The sequence below is a fragment of the Herpailurus yagouaroundi genome, unplaced genomic scaffold, assembly GCF_014898765.1.
Source record: "Herpailurus yagouaroundi ecotype Mexico unplaced genomic scaffold, PumYag 184, whole genome shotgun sequence".
Lineage (NCBI taxonomy): Eukaryota > Metazoa > Chordata > Mammalia > Carnivora > Felidae > Herpailurus > Herpailurus yagouaroundi.
In genome coordinates, this window is record NW_024412415.1 from 24,471,221 (window position 1) to 24,493,752 (window position 22,532).

The 22,532-nt window shown below is 36.7% G+C and overlaps 1 protein-coding gene across 6 annotated transcripts in view; it reads left to right on the forward strand.

Moving 5' to 3' along the window:
- Positions 1-22,532, forward strand: part of RNF111 (ring finger protein 111) — a 99,691-nt gene that overhangs the window by 37,827 nt on the left and 39,332 nt on the right. For all 6 annotated transcript variants that reach the window (XM_040492836.1, XM_040492831.1, XM_040492835.1 and 3 more), the window contains one exon: positions 5,418-6,316. In XM_040492836.1, the coding sequence (XP_040348770.1) occupies positions 5,437-6,316 (880 nt within the window). In that variant the 5' untranslated portion in view covers positions 5,418-5,436. Of the gene's footprint in view, positions 1-5,417; positions 6,317-22,532 lie in introns of those variants that run through there.

Below are 22,532 nucleotides of genomic sequence, written 5' to 3' on the forward strand. Positions count from 1 at the left end.
TGACTTAATAATGTGCATTTAATGTGCCTGCACGTCTTTTCATGGCTTGATAGCTCTTTTCTTCTTAGCACTGAATAACATTCCATTGTCTGGATGCACCGCAGTTTATCCACTCACTTCCTGAAGGATATCTTGGTTGTATCCAAGTTTTGCCAATTATGAGTAAAGCCGTTGTTAATATCTAGTGCAAGTTTTTATATGGATTCCTTCAGTTTTAAGACTGAGCAGTATTTCACTGTGTATTTACATCACATTTTGTTTATCCATTCATCCGCTGATGGACATTGAGTTTGCTTCCTCTTTTTGGCTGTTGTGAACATGTGTATCAAATATCTGTTTGAGTCCCTGCTTTCTTTTAGGTATACAACTAGAAATGGAATTGCTGGATCATATTGTAATTGTCTGTTAACTTCTGAGGAATTGCCATATTCTTTTCCACAGCTGCTGCACCATTATACATTCCCACCCGCAGTGTACAAGGGGTCCAGTTTCTCTACCTCTTAGTGATACTTGTCACTTTATTTTTTAGATAATAGCCATCCTAATGAGTGAGAAGTAGTATCACATTGTATTTTTGACTTACATTTCCCTAATGATTAGTGAAATAATTAAGCATCTTTTTATGTTCTTATTGGCCATTTGTATATCTTCTTTGGAGAAATGATTATTCAATTCCTTTGCTCATTTTCAATTTTAGGTTTGGATTCTGAGTGTTGCTTACTCTTTGACAAGTCACTTAAACTTTCTAAGTTTTAGTATTTTGATGGAGCTAGACATGCAGAATATTGTATATGGCACAAAGTATGTGCCCACAAATTGGAAGATATTCTTTTTTTTTCCCCTTTAGTGTTTTATAATCTGTATTTCTCTCTCTCCGCACTTTGTGAATTTTGTGAGGGTTAGGACTGTGATCTTAATTTTATAATGTCAGTAGTTGGATCATTGTATCATGCAGCCCCTGATACACACCATAATGGACCTGCTGGAACTGTTGATTCAATAAATGCAGTTTAAGTGTTCTGTGAGTTTTATCCTGGAAGTTTTTTACATTATCCCACTTTCTTTTGCACTCTGATAACATTATAGCTATAATTGCTTCTTCTGGAACCTTTAGTGTATTGTCTGTAATTGTTTATTTCATCTTGATGCCTTTGGTCAGCAAGAATCAAGTGAATTATTTGATAGCTAACTATCAGAGGATAGTCTATCCTCTGAACATTATTTCCTAGTTAGGTGAGGTTGTCTTAATCATTGGTCTTTTTTCACATTTTTATTATATCTAGCCACCTAAAAGAAGTTGAGTTTGGCCATATCACAATAGTTATTCTAACTTCCTTCTTTCCGTCAGGTATCAATCACTCTGAAAGTTAATTATTATTTGCTAATAAGTTTATCAAGGTTACCCTCACTCTTTTTCATAATTGAGTATATTATCAGATTGTGTGCTCCTACTACCTGTAAGAGCAGAACTGTCTCTTTAAGAAATTTAGTTTCTTGGGGTGCCTGGGTGTCTCAGTCAGTTGAACTCATACTTCAGCTCAGGTCATGTTCTCACAGTCATGGGTTCGAGCCCCGCATAGGACTCTGTGCTGACAGCTCAGAGCCTGGAGCCTGCTTTGGATTCTGTGTCTCCCTCTCTCTGCCCCTCCCCGACTTACACTCTGTCTGTCTCTCTCTCTCAAAATAAATAAACATAATAAAAAAATTTTTGAAAAAAAAATTTAGTTTGTTTTGATGGGGCGCCAGGGTGGCTTAGTCGGTTAAGCTTCTGACTTTGGCTTGGGTCATGATTTCCGTGGTCCTGACTTCAAGCCCCACGTCAGGCTCTGCTCACAGCTCAGGGCCTGGAGCTTGTTTCATATTCTATGTCTCCTTCTGTCTCTCTCTCTCTCTCTCTCTGTCAAAAATAAACATTAAAAAAATGAAAAAAAAAATTTCGTTTGTTTTGAGCATTTTGCTAATGTAGTTGTGAGCCCAGAATGGTGCTTTTTGGGGTGAAACATCTTTCTTGCTAAATGAAATTTTGACTATTCAAAATATGTAACAAACCGTATTGTCCATACTATTTAGCTGTAAGTAAGTGGAAGTTATTAAGCATTTAGGTGTACTAGGAGAGAGTATTCTGTCAGGTACTTGATTTCACTGGCACTTAGTAAAATAAATATCAATAAAGGAGAGTTAAAAATTCAAAACATGTTCTAATATCCCAGTGGTATAAGTATTATTTTTTTTCCACTTACATGAAAAAAGTGGATAAATAGTGGACATAGTTCTAGTTCCTTTTCTGATAATCTTTAAAAGTTGTATAGAAAAATACAAAATCATCTTATGGATGTTTTTAAAAATCTTTTAGAGCTCTGTAAAATCTCTCATCAAATTTTTATTTAAACTTAACAATACTTATCATTGGTGGTTAATGTTCATACCAGTAATAATGATTTGTTATAAAACATATTTCAGTTTAGAAATAGAGTTCCTCAAAGTTGTATCCATAATCTTAATGAGTTTTTATTCCCACTTCTCACATAAGTGTAATTTATTAAAAAAAATTTTTTTTTAATCTTTATTTATTTTTGGGAGAGAGACAGAGTGTGAGCAGGGGAGGAGCAGAGAAAGAGGGAGACACAGAATCCAAAGCAGGCTCCAGGCCCTGAGCTGTCAGCACAGAGCCTGACGCGGGGCTTGAACTCACGAACTGTGAGATCATGACCTGAGCCAAAGTCGGACACTCAACTGACTGAGTCACCCAAGCGCCCCACATAAGTGTAATTTATGATGTAAATTGCCAAATCCTAACCCTAATTTTTAGTTCTGAAAGTTAACATTTTTAGTCATTGTGCTTTTTTTCACGGAAGGTTTACTACTAGTTGTGTATCCTATACTAATATCAGGAGTAATTGGTATGCCACTTTAATGACATAGCAATAAAATGATCGGATCAAACTCACAAAGAGGTACTAGTCCTGTAGATTCAGTATTGAAACAATGTATAATAGCAAACCAGCCCTGATGTGGCTAAGGAGATAGATATATCTAGTACATATTTAACCTCCTTTTTAAATTAGCTCAACCAATCATTTTTATTGAAATAAAAGGCTAGAGGGGTGCCTGGGTGGTTCAGTCCAGTAAGCATCTAACTTCGACTCAGTCATGATCTTGTAGGGCGTGGTTTCAAGCCTCATGTTGGGCTCTGTGCTGATAGCTCAGAGCCTGGAGCCTGCTTCAGGTTCTGTATCTCCCTATCTCTCTGCCCCTCCCCCACTTGTGCTCTGTCTCTGTCTTGTGCTCTCTCAAAAAATGAATAAACATTTAAAAAAATGTAAAAAAAGGAAATAAAAGATACATTATGATTTCATCAAATACCAAAGAGTTTGTAACATTCTTTATTGATTCTTTGTGTTAGTTTTGCTGTGTTTTTAGTTAAAAAATGCAGTACTGGTATTTGTTTCTTTTCCTGAACTTCTTTTTCTCAGTTTAAAATAAGAACATGAATTAGAGTACTCCCTTGGTGGGAACAGTTTAGATAACATGGGGTGTTAATTTTGCATTTGATGTATGCTTGACAGATTACTCTGAGAACAGTTATTGGTGTGCAAACACACGCATGCCCCCCCTTTCCCCCCCCCACCCCCCACCCCCCACCAGCCACCGTATACCACCTGTCCCTTATTCTCTCCCTGCTGTCAGCTGGGCAGATAAAATTCTCCAAAACCCAGAGCAGAGTTAACCATAAAGAGTTCCATTATTTTGGCTTTGGGGCATAAACTAATGGAAAAGAAATCGAGTTTAATAAATTATGCAATGAATCACTTCTTTGTAAATTTACTTATGGATTCCTGTTCTCAGAAGTGATCTGTCCTTTTGGCAGATTTTCATTGCCTCTCAGGATCTCCATTACCAGGACTCAGAGGGTAACTTAGTAATTAAGGGTGAGGAGTCTGAAATGGTTTTTTTTCTGCAACATATAAAGCTTATGTTTTCAGTGATCCAACTCGTCAAGACTCCTGGGAGATGTAGACTTCTGGAAGATCCCCAGATTTTTCCAAATGACGTAACACTTGATGGGATTGGAGAGGGGTCCATAGTTATCTTCTACTTTCCCTCTTGACTTTTTGACAATGGCCTTATGGAGGTAGAATTCACATACCATTACAATTCTCCCTGTTTAAGTGTGTACGTCAGAGGTTTTTACAATATTCAAAGTTGATTATCACCACAGTCAGTTTTAAAAACATTTTCAGTTCACTGAAAGTAACCCTATACTCTTTGGCCATCACATCCCAATCCTGTTCTCCTGCCCCAGGCAATGACTACTCTACTTTCTGTCTCTATAGCATTGGCTGTTCTGGAAGATAGATAGTGGTTACAACTCCCAGTAGGTGGAATGACTGGAAGGGGATTTCTGGGATGCTGGTTATCTTCTGTTCTGTGATCTTAGAGGTTACATAGATACGTTCATTTTGTGAGAGTTCATTGAGCTATAAATTTAGAATATATGTGTTATACTTAAGTAAATGCTTAAGTTAAAAATGTTAACATTATTTAATCATATTTTGCTCTTGTCACAATTAACTGCCTTTTAATAAATACATTGCATTTTGAGTCATATTTATTTATTACTTTTACATTATCACAGTTCTTGTGTATACATTACATTAATGTAGGTGCATTAATTTAAGTCCTGTTGCTCAGCAGCCCCTGATTTCAGAGGTAGAAAGATTTAGGTTAGTTTTAGGAAGTTTGGTTTTATGTTCTGGTCTACTGCTCTAACTGAATGATCTTTAGCAACTCACAGTCTTAGCTGGAGTCCTTCTGCATGTATCTAAAACTTTGGGAAATGCAGTAATTGTGTATTTTGTCTGTCATTGAGTTCAGATTCTCATCAGAGAACAAAGTAGTATGAAGAAAAGAACCATGGGAAAGAGAAGATACATTTTTGCTAGATCATTATTTATAGTAATCTTTCTAATATGGTAACCATCTAGATGTACAAGAAATATTTAATTACCACTTTCAGGATACCAGGAGAAACACATTGACTAATCAGAATCGTTTGAATGCTAGTCCTTTAATCTCTGATTACTGTAATAGGTTTTGAAGAAATTGTTAGATTTTGACCAAATATGTTACTGAAGGTACTAAGATACATAGTAAGTTTTTAGTTAATAGAAGTTTTCAAGTAGGCTTATGTTCTATAATCTTTACTATATTTCTAAAAATTGAGTATGTGGAAGAGGTATCAGAGAAATACGCCTTAAAAGAACAGTAAAATGACTTATAGCCATTTTATATCCTGATATATCAGGGAAGGACAGTTCTGCCTTATTATAGGGATGTTCTCAGTGGAATCTGAAACTCTTCAGTTAGTATAATAAAAGACATTAACCATCTTTTTAATCTCTAATTGTGTCTTTTAGGCCTCCCTTAAAGTTTCCCATGTCTCAATGGACTCCTGAATATAACAAGCTCTATACCTTAAAAGTGGATATGAAGAGTGAGATTCCTTCTGATGCGCCAAAGACACAGGAGAGTCTGAAAGGGATCCTCTTGCATCCACAGCCCATTGGGGCAGCCAAAAGTTTTCCTGCAGGAGTTGAGATGATTAACAGTAAAGTGGGGAATGAATTCTCTCATTTGTGTGATGATTCTCAAAAACAAGAGAAGGACATGAATGGTAACCAACAAGAGCAAGAAAAAAGTGTTGTTGTGAGGAAAAAACGCAAAAGCCAGCAGGCTGGCCCTTCTTACATGCAAAATTGTGTTAAAGAGAACCAGGGAATATTAGGATTGAGGCAACACCTAGAAACACCAAGCGATGAAGATAATGATTCCTCTTTTAGTGATTGTCTTTCTTCTCCTTCATCTAGTCTGCATTTTGGAGATTCTGACACTGTGACTTCAGATGAGGATAAAGAAGTCTCTGTAAGACATTCCCAGGCAATTTTGAGTGCTAAAAGTAGAACTCATAGTGCACGGTCCCAAAAGTGGCCTCGGACAGAGACAGAATCTGTTTCAGGATTGTTAATGAAAAGACCCTGTTTTCATAGCAGTTCATTAAGGAGACTTCCATGCAGAAAGAGATTTGTGAAAAATAATTCCTCACAGAGGACACAGAAACAAAAAGAGAGGATATTAATGCAAAGGAAAAAACGAGAAGTATTAGCCCGAAGAAAATACGCGTTGCTCCCCAGTTCTAGTAGTTCCAGTGAGAATGACCTCAGCAGCGAATCCTCTTCCAGCTCATCAACTGAAGGAGAAGAAGATTTGTTTGTTTCTACCAGTGAAAACCACCAAAACAATCCAACTGTTCCCTCAGGTAAAAATGTTTAAGTTGAGCAAAACCTGCTATTGCATTGTGTTTGTGCTTAAGTTTTTTCTACATTTTAGTGGATTTCATTGCTGTGAGAAGGAATCGGAGGCTCGATTAACTTTTATTTTTAAGCCATATAAATAAACTACTGACTGTAGTATTAAACCATGACTCTAAGATCCAGATTTTTTCAGATAGCTCTGTGATAGATTTCTTTCACATTCAACCAAGTAGTAACACTAAAAAAGTAATTAATATTATTTTTCCTTTAAGTACTCTGTTCTTATTGTTTACTAGTTGTCTTGTCTTGATCTTTATAATTGAGAAATAATTTCAAGTATTTGAGAGGTGCTTTTATTCCAATACTAGAACACAAACTTTTAGTCCTGACAGTGCTCAGTAGAGCATGTGATTAATCAGTTAAAATTGAATAACTGATAGAGGACTAGCTTGAGTGCAGTCTCCCCTCCTCACAGTAAATATTATATTTAACTAGCATAAGATTATGTACAGTGTCTGAAGTACAGGTATGTTCCATATATACCGTTTTTACGGTTTGTTGTAATTTAAAGGAAGTTGATGAAGTAAACGTTGAATAAAGTCCGCATTGAGGGAAAAGATTAATTTCATGTGAAAGAATGGGGGAGGAGGAGAGCTTTTTAAAGGGCTAAGATCATGGTTTGTAATAGTGACACAAAGGTTTCCCAGTCTTTGCCTGATGTCCTGCTTGTCAAGGGTAGAGCCTGCTAATAATCTACTGTGCTGATATGCCATTTTTCCCTGTTTCTTTTCTCCTTCTGTAACGGGTTAAGTACAGAAGTACTTACCTTCCAAGATTCCCATTTCTATTTGTCTATCTGTGCCAGAACCCTGAAACCAGTAACTTTGATCTTTAGTCTAAGCCATGTCCAGTTTATTTTTTTTTAACCTACCCAAGTATTTAATTCTTTTTTTAAAAAGTTAATTTATTTGTTTTGAGAAAGAGAGCACACATGAGGGAGGGGCAGAGAGAGATGGGGAGAGAGAAGAATCTCAACTAGGTTCTGTGCTGTTAGTGCAGAGCCCAATGCAGGGCTCAGACTCACAAACTGTGAGATGATGACCTGAGCAGAAAACAACAGTTGGATGCTTAACCTGCTGAGTCCCTCAAGAGCTCCTCCAAGTATTTGTTTTAAAGAGTTCATTGAGATCATCTACAGCTGGGAGGAGGTTACAGCAACCATTCTCTGAGGTCTTTTGAGAAAGAGGGAGGCGAGAATAGGAGTTGTCTTGCTTAATTGCCATATTTTACATTTTGCCACATATTTGCCATTTTTCTCAGGGGGTTAGAATGTGAAGACTTATTTGGGGAAGAGGGAGCAGCAGAGCCCAATTTCTGCTTGAAATTAGTGAGGCAGAAGGGTTGGTGCTGTGAGGCAGAAGTTCCAAGGAGCTGGAATTTGTAGGAGGCATGAAGATAGAGTTGATGTAGGTCAACATCAGTGTTGTTTCTAGGAAGTAAGGAGTTCATATACTCTCAACTTTCAAGATAAATGCAAACTTCTAGAATTCATTTTTAAATCTTATTTAATACTTTCTGTAGCATGTGGTTTTTACTGTCTTTGGAAGAGTTGCATTATTTCAACATATTTTCATACATTTAAGAGGAATGTTTGTCTCTGGAAACACAAAGCCAAACACTGAAACAAAATTCTTTTATTTTTTTTCCCTGGTTTTTAGACCAGTGTTTTGTTTTGAACTAATTTATTTGTTTTTTAAATAATGGTTTAATAATAACATTCTCATAGTGTGAAATTTTAAAAATACCAAGAATGTTTAAAATAAAAAACAAAAGTTTACCACTTCTTCTTAGGTCCCAGTTTTATTACCCAGAAGTATTCAGTTAGCAGTTTCTTCTGTTAACAGAAAATGTGGAAATATATATAAGGGTAAATAAATACGAGTTTTTAAAATATTAGTGTGTATGGTTATCTCATTTTTAAAAAATGGTTGCATAGTATTTCCTTTCTTTGGATATTTCATAATTTATTTAGCCAGGTTATGTTGGTGAATATTTGCTGAATTGAACAGCCTTGTATGTACAGTTTTGCATACCTATGCGAGCATATCTTGAGGAATAATTTCTAAAAGTATATAGGAAGTTAACATGCATTTTAAAATTTGCTAGTTATTATCATCAGAATGCCCTCCAAGGAGTTTTCATCAAGTTCCTTTACCTTCCAACAGTAGATGATGTCATGATGATAGTAAAAATACCTACTAGCCCTTTTCGGGTATTTACTCCATGTTGGTAATGTTCTGAGTGTTTATATGTATTTCTCATTTCATCCTCCCAGCATTCTTAGGAGGTGTCTTCTGTTATTATCACCCTCATATTACAGATAAAGCCTTTGTAAAACCATTTTAGAATGATTTATATTCAGAATTAACTGAAATATTGATGGGACATAGTTCTATTTTCAAGAAATTTCAGCTCTCAAAACCTGACTTGGATTCTTAAGAGAAGGGTTTTTCTTCTAGATTTATTTTTAGGGCTGGCTTTCAGACTCCAGTTCTGGTATGGTTTTGTGTGTTGGGAGTTAGGAGAGGGTTGGAATATCTCAAATTTTAATTAGATTTATCTACTATAATAATATGATTTGTATGGATGGGTATTAGTTACTCTGGAGGTGCTAGGACAAAATTTTCACCCACTATGCTTCAACACTTACTGGCTATTGCTATAGTGAGCTGATGGAAAGAATGTTTGATGTGTTATTTTGTTGTATCGTCAAACTCTCTAAGATGTAACAGTTGTATATATTTAACTGGTTTTACCAAGTCATCTAAGAATGAGTTGTCAGTACCTTATATTGTATAACAAGCATTAGTTCCGATGTTGTAATCAGTAGACTTCTGGGAAAACCCTATTTACCTCATCCTCATTAATTGTTTTTTAAATTTATTATGGCTCTCTTTTTAAGCAAAGGAAGCCAAAATGATATGTGACTTAGGTTGTTAGACTTTGAGTTATTCCCAGTTGCCAGTTAGTTGAGAATTTATACATCCAGTTTTGTACCTGATAATATTTGCCAAGAGCTTCAGATACTTGAAAATAACCTAATAGAAGCTAAGTTTGAGAGTAGATGTTAAATTTTAGTGACATATTTCTGTGATCTATTCAGTGAACCTTATCTGAACTGCTTAAATTTTTATATAGTCCTTGTATTAGCACTGGAAAATGCACATTTATTTCCCAGTTGTTGCTGTTTAATGACTATATTTTTATTCACAGCTTAAAATATGTATGTGTGTGTGTCTGTACACACACACCCACACACACACACACACACGTATATATCCAATAGATACATACTCATATTTTCCAGTTGCATGCCATACTGTATTGACTTAAGTGTTCTAAAAGTTTACTTTTAGGGGCACCTGGGTGGGCTTGTGCATTCATGCCCTGCATTGGGCTCCACAGCCTGGAGCCTACTTAAAAAAAAAAAGTTTACTTTTAAACTTTAAAAGATAACCTTTTTTTTTTTAATTTTTTTTTCAACATTTTTATTTATTTTTGGGACAGAGAGAGACAGAGCATGAACGGGGGAGGGGCGGAGAGAGAGGGAGACACAGAATCGGAAACAGGCTCCAGGCTCTGAGCCATCAGCCCAGAGCCCGACGCGGGGCTCGAACTCACGGACCGCGAGATCGTGACCTGGCTGAAGTCGGACGCTTAACCGACCGCGCCACCCAGGCGCCCCTAAAAGATAACCTTTAAGATAAATTTGAGGGGCGCCTGGTTGGCTCAGTCAGTTAAGCGTCCGACTTCAGCTCAGGTCATGATCTTGCAGTCGGTGACTTCAAGCCCCGCTTCGGGCTCTGTGCTAACAGCTCGGAGCCTGGAGCCTGTTTCGGATTCTGTGTTTCCCTGTCTCTCCGACCCTCCCCTGTTCATGCTGTGTCTCTCTCTGTCTCAAAAATAAAAATAAACATTAAAAAAAAAAAAAAGATAAACTTGAAGATAACCTTTGGAATTATAAAGTCCTAATAACTAGGAGTTATATTTGTGAAAATTTATTTTCCTCCTTTTCCAGATAGCATTGATAGAGCTGGGTTTTTTGTTGTTGTTGTTTGTTATTTTTATATGGAAATTTTCACACATAGAAACAGTTACACATACATAATCTAGCTTCAGTTTTCAACATTCTGCCATTCTTCATCTCTCACCCCTCATTTTTTTTTTTTCCTGGAGAATTTCAGAACAATTTCTAGATACCCTACCATTTAAGTTATTTTATATATTGCATATTTCCTGCAAACTGGTATTTAGATCTAAAAGCTTGATTTAATTTAACTTCAGGAACACTTCCTTGGTTGTGCTGTGTATTTCCTATTGTATCACTTGTTAAAATTGATTAGAGGGTTCTGATGGTGTCATTCTGATCCTTCCACTCTAAAGTTCCCCATCAACATTTCATGTAGTATTAGCAACAGCTTTGATGATCTTGCCCAGATCCGTTCTTTCATTTAGGGGTTGCAAAATGTTGACTTTCTAAATCTGTCATTCTGCTTACATTTATTAATGAAGGTTCTTCTACAAAGAATTCTTCAACTAACTGGTTATTCTGAAATGAGGTCCATATGAGAAAGGCAAGATGGATGCTTGATTTTACCACTTTTCAGAATGAATTGGTGCTCTAGCAGTATCCAAAGAGGAGTTTTCATTTTTTTTTTTTAATTTTTTTTCAACGTTTATTTATTTTTGGGACAGAGAGACAGAGCATGAATGGGGGAGGGGCAGAGAGAGAGGGAGACACAGAATCTGAAACAGGCTCCAGGCTCTGAGCCATCAGCCCAGAGCCTGACGCGGGGCTCGAACTCACGGACGGCGAGATCGTGACCTGGCTGAAGTCGGACGCTTAACCGACTGCGCCACCCAGGCGCCCCGGAGTTTTCATTTTCAGGTATCATTATGAACTCATGGGTTTTAGCATAGTTGGTGTATAGCAATCTTTTTATTCTGTTTGATGTTCAAATAGTTTCACCTTTGGCCAGTGGGATCATCTTCAAGTTAGGTTTATGTCCTTTTGATACCACCCCAGTGGTCTTTGACAAGATGGTCTCTGATAAAACAGGATGGTCCAGATCCATAGTTTACATTTCCTGCCTCAAACCTGGAAACAACCATTTTTTAAAAACTACTCCTCATTTCCTTTCATTGCTGAGTTATAGTTAGAAGCTATAGACTGGGAATTAAGGTGTTTGTTGTTCTACTGAGTTATTATTGCATTTCAGCATTTTTCTTTTAGTGTTTATTTACTTTGAGAGAGTGCTAGTGAGGAGGGTAGGTGCAGAGAGGGAGGGAGAGAGAATCCCAAGCAGGCTCTGCACTGCTAGCGGAGAGCTGAGCATGGAGCTTAAACCCACAAACTGCGAAATCATGACCTGACCCAAAACCAACAGCCAGACGACCAACCAACTGAACTACCCAGGGGTCCCACTTTTCAGCGTTTTTAATGGACAAAGTTAGGAATATAAAGATTTTAGAAAGAGATAAATCATTAATTTTTATATGACTATTTCCATTGAAAGTTTAGGATTAGGGATTTTTATGTAAACTTCTGTTTTATATTTGGATCTCTTTACTCTTACATTGAAAACTGTGATTCTTAATAACTCGCTTTTTGGCTTTATCCTGTACATACTATAAATACACATAAATGAACATTCATAAATGAATAAAAATGAAAATATTTACAATTTACAATATTACAGTTATTACTAACAGCAATGCTAATAAAGATTTTTTTGGGTTCCTTTTTGCTGTTGGTCAGTCTTCTTTGGTTATGCCATTGATTTAATATGCATTTAGGTTCATTCGTTTCAGAGTTTTTCTTTCCTTTTTTTTTTTTTTTTTTCAACGTTTATTTATTTTGGGGACAGAGAGAGACAGCATGAACGGGGAAGGGGCAGAGAGAGAGGGAGACACAGAATGGGAAGCAGGCTCCAGGCTCTGTGCCATCAGCCCAGTGCCCGACGCGGGGCTCGAACTCACAGACCGCGAGATCGTGACCTGGCTGAAGTCAGACGCTTAACCGACTGCGCCACCCAGGTGCCCCTCAGAGTTTTTCTTTCTTTAAGGTATTTGTTAAAAGCTTTATTTTTGCTTTTTAATTATGTAAAACATTTACCTGGTTACAAAGTCAAAATTTTTTGTAATTAAAAAAAAATTTACTTATTTTGAGAAAGACAGTGTGAGTGTGGAAGGGGCAGAGAGAGAGAGAGAGAGAGAATCTCAAGCCTGATGTGGGGCTTGAATTCATGAAACTGTGAGATCACGACCTGAACTGAAATCAGGAGTTGGATGCTTAACTACTGAGCTACCAGGCGCCCCAAAGTCAAACCTTTTAAACAGGATTGTATTCACTGAGCTCTAGTTTCCCACCTCTGCCCTCTCTTCCTATCTTTCTCTTTGTCACAGATAAGCGTTTTCATTACTTTTTAATTTTGTTATTCCATCTTTTTTCCTGTTCAATAATATAAATAAAATATGTGTATTATTCTGTCTCCTCTTACCAAAAATATGTTTGTTGATTTTTTAGTTAACAATATGTAAAATTGTAACAATATAGAGAGATTATAGAGGAATTAAATCTATATTTCATTCCTTTATTCATTGCTTTTCGTTTATTTTTTTTACAGCTTTATAGTATTCCATTGTATAGTTATACCTAAGGATGTTCAGCTAATTTGTTGATGAATAGTTTACAGTCTTTTGCTGTTATAAACAGCACTGCAATGAATAACTTTTGGTATATGTTATTTAATATTTTTTGCCACTGTATCTTTGGAATAGAATTCTAGGAGGGGATTGTTGGGCCAAAGATAAATCCATGTATTATTTTTAAAATAATAGCTAAATTTCTTTCTGTGTTTTTGATGCCCACCATCAGTATTTGAGAGTGCCTGTTTGTCCAAAGCCTTTCTATCAGAATTTATTGTCAGATTTTAGATTTTTGTGTCCATGTGATAGGTAAGAAATAGTATGGCAGTATATTTTTAATTTTTTAAATAAGTAATGTTGCATATCTTTTCATATCTTTAAAGGTAATTTTATTTTTTTGTGAGCAATCTGTTCGTATCTTTTGCCTGTTTTTCTATCAGGATATTGGTCTTCATTCTTCCGCTCATTTTTAGTGCTTTATATATTTTATAATGGGATACAGAAACTGTATAATCACACATTTCCCCTGAATTGGTCATTAGTCCTTTGACTTTGTTAGTGCTTTTTTACCATACCAGATTTTTTTTTTTTGGTCAAATTTATTGACCTTTATCTTTACTGTTTCTGGGTTTTGAATCATAATTAGGAAAGTTTTTCCCACTCCAAGTCAATGAGAGAAATAACCCATTTTTCCCCCTGCTCTTCCCCTCTCTATTTACTTTTTATTTTACATTTAAAGCACATATCTATTTGATGTTTATCCTCAGGTACAGTATGAAGAATAGATCTGTTTTTTTTTTTTTTTTAATGTGGCTGTCCAGTTGTCCCAAATCACTAAAAGGTTTCTTTCTCCTGTTGACTTGAGATACCATCTTTGTTATATGTTATATTTCCATAGACATTTGGACCTATTTATGGAGTTTTCTTTATGTTCCATTGGTCTCCATATACTTGAAGCACAGTGTTTTAATTATAGACACTTAGGTTTTCTTGGTTATCTTTGCCTGTTTATTCTTTCCAAGTGAACTTACCTTTTTTTAATTTTTAATTAAAAAAATTTTTTTTGTAATGTGTACTTATTTTGGGGGAGAGAGAGTACGAGTGGGGGAGGGACAGAGAGAGAAGGAGACAGAATCCAAAGCAGGCTTCAGGCTCCAGGCTTCAAGCTGTCAGCCCAGAGCCTGACACAGGGCTCGAACTCAAAAACCATGAGATCATGACCTGAGCCGAAGTAGGACACTCAACCGGCTAGACCACCCAGGGGCCGCCCCCCCAAATGAATCAGAATGTTTATCTGAAGATAGTGGTAGTGGGGAGACATATAAAGGTATTGTTATTGGGATTTTATTTGTTGGCTAAATTAGAGTGAACTGACATATTTAGTATTTTGTATATTCCTTTTCAAGATCATGGCATTTCTTTTCATTTGTTGAAGTCTAGTTCTGTATCTGGCAGGGAATATTTTATAGCCTTTTTTAAATTTTATTTTTTTGGGGCGCCTGGGTGGCTTGGTTGGTTAAGCGTCCGACTTCACCTCAGGTCATGATCTCACGGTCCGTGGGTTCGAGCCCCGCGTCAGGCTCTGTGCTGACAGCTCAGAGCCTGGAGCCTGTTTCAGATTCTGTGTCTCCCTCTCTCTCTGCCCCTCCCCTGTTCATGCTCTGTCTCTCTCTGTCTCAAAACTAAATAAACGTTTAAAAAAAATTTTTTTTTTAAATTAAAAAAAAAAGTTTTATTTTTTTAGGAAAACAGCTTTATTGGGACACCTGGGTAGCTCAGTCAGTTAAGCGTCTGACTCTTGATTTTGGCTCACGTCATGATCTCATCGTTTGTGGGTTTGAGCCCTGCACTGGGCTCTGCACTAACAGTGTGGAGCCTGTTGGGGATTGTCTCTCTCCCTCTCTTTCTGCCCTTCCCCCACTCTCATGCTCACGTGCTCACTCTCTCTCAAAATAAAACTGAAAAAACAAAAACAAAACAGCTTTTTTGAGGTATAATTTACCTACCGTAAAATTCATCCATTTTAGGTATGTGATTCAATGATTTTCAGTAAATTTAGTGTTGTGCAACCATCACCACTGTGTGGTTTTACAACATTTCCATTAATTTCAAAAGATCCCGCCTGCTCGTTTGCAGTTAATCCCTGTCCACCCTTCAGACCTACACAACCTAATCTGTTGCTGTCTCTAAGACTTGCCTTTTCTGTACATTTCCTATAAATAAAATATAATATGTGATCTTTTGTGTCTGGCTTTTTTCCCTAAGTGTAATGTTTTTGTGGTTCATCCATGTTGTAGCAGCTATCAGTGATTACTGTCTATTTACTATTTAGGTTTTTTTTGTATCATTCCATTAGATGGGTGTACCACATTTTGTTTACCCATTTGTCAGATGATTGACATTGAATTGTTTCTGGTATTTGGTTATTGTGAGTAATGCTATTGTGAACTTTTGGATACAAATCTTCCTGGATATGTATGTTATCATTTCTGTTAGCTAGATATCTTTGTGGATATGTATGTTTTCATTTCTATTGGCTAGATAACCAACAGAAAAATCCCAAAGAGGAGTCAGAGTTAGAGCAACAACTTCTGTAAGTTTGTTACTGCAAAAGACAGCAGCAGTAGCAAAAGCAGCTAGTAACAGGAAGATGCTTTTAATAGTAACTAGCACCAACATGTTGAGTACTTACGGCACTGTAATGTAGTTTATATACAGAGTATGAGTTTTAGGGACACCTGGGTGGCTCAGTCAGTTAAGCATCTGACTTTGGCTCAAGTCATGCTTTCACAATTTGTAGGTTCAAGCTAATAGCAGAGCCTGGAGTTTCCTTGGGATTCTGTGTCTCCCTCTCTCTGCCCTTCCCTTGCTTGTGCTCCTTCTCTCTTAATAAATCAATAAATAAACATTAAAAAAAAAAAGTATGAGTTTTAGAATTGAAATTAGGTTTGAATTCCGAGTGTTGCTTACTATTTCACAAGTCATTTAAACTTTCTAAGTTTCAGTTTCTTGATAGAACTAGACATACACAATATTGTATATGGCACAAAGTATGTGCCCACAAATTGGAAGCTATTCTTTTTTTCTTTAAAATGTATTTATTTATATTGAGAGAGAATATATGCACATGTGGGAGGGGCAGAGAGAGAGAGAGAGAGAGAGAGAGAGAGAGAGAGAGAGAGAGAGAAAATCCCAAGCAGGCTCCACACTGTTAGCACAGAGCCCAGTGTGGGGCTCGAACCCACAAACCACGAGATCATGACCTGAGCCGAATTCAAGAGTAGGATGCTTAACTGACTGAGCCACCCAGGCACCACCTGGAAGCTATTCTTATTATTCCAGGTACCCCTGGAAGCGTCATGCCAGACTTAAGACAGAGGAACCAGGGTAACCAATGGTTATACTGGCTGACATTTCTTATAGATGTTGCCAAGACAATCTGTGATCTCTTGTCAGGGAATAGAAATGGTCACTGAGTTAATGAAGAACTTTGTCAGTGAAGCCATTATTTTTGTAACCATTATTACAGTACCCAACATTCTTTCCAGGCTGTTACGCGTTATTTTTCTCATGATGGTTTTTTCTTCCCCTCATGATGTTTTAAAAGGTACAAACAACATAAGTAATTTTAAAAGAAATAGTTAAAGGGGCGCCTGGGTGGCGCAGTCGGTTAAGCGTCCGACTTCAGCCAGGTCACGATCTCGCGGTCCGTGAGTTCAAGCCCTGCGTCGGGCTCTGGGCTGATGGCTCAGAGCCTGGAGCCTGTTTCTGATTCTGTGTCTCCCTCTCTCTCTGCCCCTCCCCCGTTCATGCTCTGTCTCTCTCTGTCCCAAAAATAAATAAACGTTGAAAAAAAAAATTAAAAAAAAAAAAAAAGAAATAGTTAAAATCACCTATAGTCTCACCACTCTAATGTCTTAGCTGTACTCAAGTTTCTTGTCCTTTAATATTTCTAAATGTAAGAGTCAGTGTGAAAATAAAAATGGTCCAATAAGAAATGACCAGGTTTTCTTTTAAGCAATATTGAGGTTTAACTTCATACTTTTAGGTTCCTATTTCCTTTAAATTTGGTTTCAAATAATTGTCATTCTAGAAAAAACACTAGGTTATAGATGCCAAAATCTTGCTTATTGTGATTATTATTTAGTTATATGTATTATGTTCAAGTTATGCTTGTAAAGTTCCTTTTTAGAAAAATATTTAAGGAAGAGAGTAAGACTATCAGTTAACTTATATAGCCTTTAGTTACAGAATCTGTGTTCATAAAAAATTATATAAATTGAATTTTAATGCATTAGCAAAGCTATCTTTGTGTCACTTATCACTGGAACTTCAAAATGTTACATTTATGTTAGGTTTTGCTTAATTGTGTATAAGGTGTTTATAATCTTTGTGTTTTTTTTTTATAGGTTTTTAAGTTAGTTTCATGTGTGCAATACATGGAGAGAAACCAGTAATAAAGCTTATATGCAGGTGTAGCTTTTTTCCCTATAGAATGGTAATGTCCAGTTGGTGGGTTAAAATAAGGGAAGTGTTAAGAATCTATGATGTTTTATTAATATATATAATGCTTTTAGTTTTAAATATAAAATTCCCTTTGTACTCCTGCCTTAAGCCATGTCATGTGGTTGATTATGAAGGAGGAATTGGAAAAGTAATTTGGAAATTGAATATAGGATATTATTTTAAATAGCCACTCAAGTGCTATTTTTTTTTCTTTACCTATAAGATAGACATAGGCTATTAAAAAATACATTCTACCTCAATATGTCTAGGTGTATAATCTTTGGAACTTAGAAACTACTTCTGAAGTAACTTTCTCCAAATCAGATCATCGTTCATTGACTGATTAGCTGGTGCTCTTCTCCTCTTTGAAGTATCAGAGAGTACATTGTAGATCTTTGTCATGGGCTTGTACCTCTTCTAGATACTGGCCAGTTTTTGAAATAGTGCATATGTTTGATAATGTACAGCTGTATTAGAGGTGAAATTCAACGTTTCCAAGGAATGGCACCTTGGGTGAAGGAATAGATTCATAAACCCCACAATGAAAGAAATTGAACGTTTGTTGTCTTTGTGTTAATAAGCAAGAATTCGCTAAAAGTTGGGTAAAAATAAATATACAGTATCAATGGTATACCTACATACTAGGAGAAAAGAACAATAAAGGGAACTGGGGTGCCTGGGTGTCAGAGTCAGTTAAGCATCTGACTCTTGATTTCTACTCAGGTCACTATCTCATAGTTTGTGAATTTGAGCCTGGACTCAGGGGTTCTGTGCTGACAGTGTGGAGCCTGCTTGGGATTTTCTCTCGCTCTCTCTCTCCCTCCCTCCTTCCCTCCCTCCACCCCTTCCCCTCTCCCTCCATTCCTCTTTCTCACTCCTTTTCTCTCTGTCCCCCTCTCTCCCTCCCCCTCCCCTTCTCCTTCCCCCTTTCCCTCCCTCCTCCTCTCTCTCTCTGCCCCTCCCCAGCTCCTGCGTGCTCGTTTGCCCACGCATGCGCTCTTTCTCTCTCTCTCAAGATTAAATAAATTTAAAGAAAAAGAATAAAGAGAGCTCATTTACAAGAGAAACAAAGTCTCTAAGAATAACCTTTTTCAAATTTTCTTTAATGTTTGTTTATTTTTGAGAGACAGAGCACAAGGTGGGAAGGGGCAGAGAGAACGAGGGAGACACAGAATCTAAAGGAGGCTCCAGGCTCTGAGCTGTCAGCACAGAACCCAACACGGGGCTCAAACTCACGAGTTGTGAGATCATGACCTGAGCTGAAATTGGATGCTTAACCGACTGAGCCACCCAGGCACCCCTCTAAGAATAATCTTAATAGGAGTGTATTTGACCTCTGTGAAGAAAATTATATAGCATTTGTTAGCATTATAATAAAGTAAACCCTACAAGTTTCCTAGAGATTTATAAAAGATGGTATTGGTAGATGGCAAGATATATTCTTGGATGAAAAAATATATTATAAAGATGTCAGGGCTTCATTGGTGTTATTTAATGCCAAATCAGTCCAAATCTCAGGAATTTTCTTTTAGCCTTGATTTTATAATCCTGAAGAATTAAGAAAACCTGAGTCTACTTAGGTATCAAAATAGAATTATTCTAGTCTTTTCAACAAATGTTATTTGGCCATTTGTAGGTCCACATGCAAAAGAGATTAATTAATTAGACCTTTTATGTCATGTCAAGCACAAAAATTAACATAGAATTAATGTAAGATCTAAACTATACAACTTCTAGAAGAAATATAGGAGAAATTCTCAGTGACTTTCTGTTAGGCAGAGATTTCTTAAATATGTCACCAAAAGCATCATGCATAAAAGAAATTGCTAATTTGGATTTCATCAGAATTAAAGACTTAAAAAATTGTTTTAATGTTTATTTATATTTGAGAGAGACACATAATGTGAGTGGGGGAGGGGCGGGGAGGCAGAATCTGAAGCAGGTTCCAGCTTCCAAGCTGTCAGCACAGAGCCCGATATGGGGCTCGAACTCATGAACTGTGCGATCATGATTTGAGCCAAAGTTGGATGCTTAACCAACTGAGCCACCCAGGTACCCCGAGAATTAAAGACTTAAAAAAAAAATTTTTTTTTCAACGTTAATTCCTTTTTTTGAGAGACAGAGGCAGAGCATGAGTTGGGGAGGGGCAGAGAGAGAAGGAGACACAATCTGAAGTAGGCTCCAGGCTCTGAGCTGTCCGCACCGAGCCTGATGTGGGGCTTGAACCCACGAACTGTGAGATCATGACCTGAGCTGAAGTCCAGCGCTTAACCAACTGAGCCACCCAGGCGCCCCGAGAATTAAAGACTTTTATGCTTCAAAAGATACTGGGAAAAAAATGAAGTCATGCTACCATCTGGGAGAAAATATTTACAAATAATGTATCTATAAAAGACTTGTATTACAAATATATAAAGAACTGTTACAACTCAACAATAAGACCAAGGTCCAAGTTAAACATGGACAAAAGAGCTGAACACTTCATTAAAGTGACTAATAATAAGCACTTGAATAAAATGCTCAACATCAGAAATGAAAATTAATGAGATATCACTATACATCCACTAGACTAGCTATAATAAAAGACAATAATAATGATTGGTGAGAATGTGGAGAAACTGGAGCCCTCGATTTCCTGGTGGGAATGATTTGTCAGTTCCTTAAAAAGTTACACATAAATTTATCATAGTACCCAGAAATTACATTTGAAAGTATTTACCCAAGAGAAATGAAAGTATATATGCAAAAACTTAACAGATTCATGTTTATACCAACTTTATTTGTAATAGCCAAAAGTGAGAAAAATCTAGAGTCCATCAACAAAAATATGGATAAACAAATTGTGGTATATTCACACGATAGGACACCACTCAACCATAAAAGGAAATGAACTATTGATACACAGAACTACATGAATAAATAAAAAATAATACACTGAATGAAAAAAGCCAGACACAAAAGTATATGTAATGTATGATTCCATATTTAGATAGAACTCTTGAAAATACAAACCAAACCATAATGACAAAATGCAGGTCAGTTGTGGGAGTGTATCATGGACATGGAGGGATGATGATTTGACTGTAACAGGGCATACAGAATCTTTTTAGGGTATTGGAAATGTTCTAAAATTGGATTGAGGTGATGGTTATGCTCTGTAAATTTACTGACATCAGTGAAGTATACGCTTAAAATGGGTGAAATTTTTAGCTCTCAGTCTTCTTATGGGGAAATTCTTTTCAAAAACATGACATGTAAACTCTTGGCAGAGCTTGATGTAGATAGGTAATAGTAATGAAGAGAGACGAAAGTTTTTAAAAAGATTAAAGAAAAAAAAGACCGTGCCACATTTATGAAAAATACAGCAAGGGAAGAAATGGAACGGGACGTGTGTGTGTGTGTGTGTGTGTGTGTGTGTGTGTGTGTGTGTGTAACCATCTTAACCTTTAAAAACTTTTTTTTTTTTTAATTTTAGAGAGAGAGCACGCAAGTAGGGGAGAGGGGGGCAGAGGGAAAGAGAATCTTAAGCAGACTCCATGCTTAGTGTGGAGCCCAATATGGGGCTCAATCCCACAACCCTATGATCATGACCTGAGCCAGAATCAAGAGTTGGATGCTCAACTGACTGAGCCACCCAGGCGCCCCTCCTTCTTAACCATTTTTAAGTGTACATTTAAGTAGTAGTAAGTATATCCACATTGTTGTGAAACATAATCTCCAGAACTTTTCCTCTTGCAGTCTGAAACTCTATACTCCTTAACTCCCTTTTCCCCTCTCCCTTAAGCCCTGGTGACCACCACTTTACTTTATTAATTTGTCTGCTTTAGTTCCACACATAAGTAGAATTAATACAGTATTTTAAAATTTTTTTGTAACTGGGTTATTTCACTTAGCATAATGTCCTGAAGATTTGTTCTTGTTGTAGCATATGATAGTTTGTTCCTTTTAAAGGCTGAATAATACTCCATTGTATGCATATACAGTATTTTGTTCATCCATTCACCCATTGATGGACGTTTAGGTTGTTTTCACCTTTTGGCTGTGAGCTTGGGTGTGCAAGTATCTCCTTGAGACAAAATGTGAATTTTATTTTTATCCTTTTTTTTATTCACATATTTTTAAATATTTTATTTTTTTAATTTTATTTTAGAGAACGAGAGAGAGAGAGGTAGCCAGGGAGAGGGACAGAGGGAGAGAGAGAATCTTAAGCAGGCTCCATGCTCAGCGCAGAGCCCAGTGCGGGGCTTGATCCCACAATCCTAGGATCATGACCTGAGCCGAAATCAAGTATAGGACGCTCAACCAACTGAACCACCCAGGCAGCCCAAAATGTGAATTTTAAAGTAAGAAAGTCATATCTTAGAAGCTGTTAAAAAAAAAAAAAAAACAGCATTACCCTGACATAAGAATCTTTGTCAAAGGGGATGAATAGATGGCATTAAAATACAACCTAAAACACGTAAGAAGATTTAAGATAGGTATCAAAATGTAATAGAGGAAAATGAATTTTTCAGTAAATGGTTGGGGATAGCTAATTACCCATGGAGAGTGAGTGCCAGATTCTATTTATAATCTTATCTAATACCATAAACAAAAATTAGTTCTAGATGAAGTCAATAATTAAGGAAACACATTGAACAAACTATAGATGTCCTCCAAATAAGGATGCACTTTACAAACTTAGAGCAATTTAGAAAAGAACTACAAAAGAAACGACAGATTTCATAATTTAAAACCAAAGAGCTGGGGTGCCTAATGGCTCAGTCAGTTAAGTGGCCAACTCTTGATTTCAGCTCAGGTCATGATTTCATGGTTCGTGAGTTCAAGCCCCTGCACCAGGCTCTGTACTCACAGCATGGAGTCTGCTTTGGATCTTGTGTCTCCCTCTTTCTGCCCCTCCCCTGCGCTCTCTCTCAAAAATAAATAAACATTAGAAAAAAATTTCTTTAAGTTAAAAAAAAAAGCTGCTTTGTATTTCTTAAAAGAATACCATATCTCATAAATAAA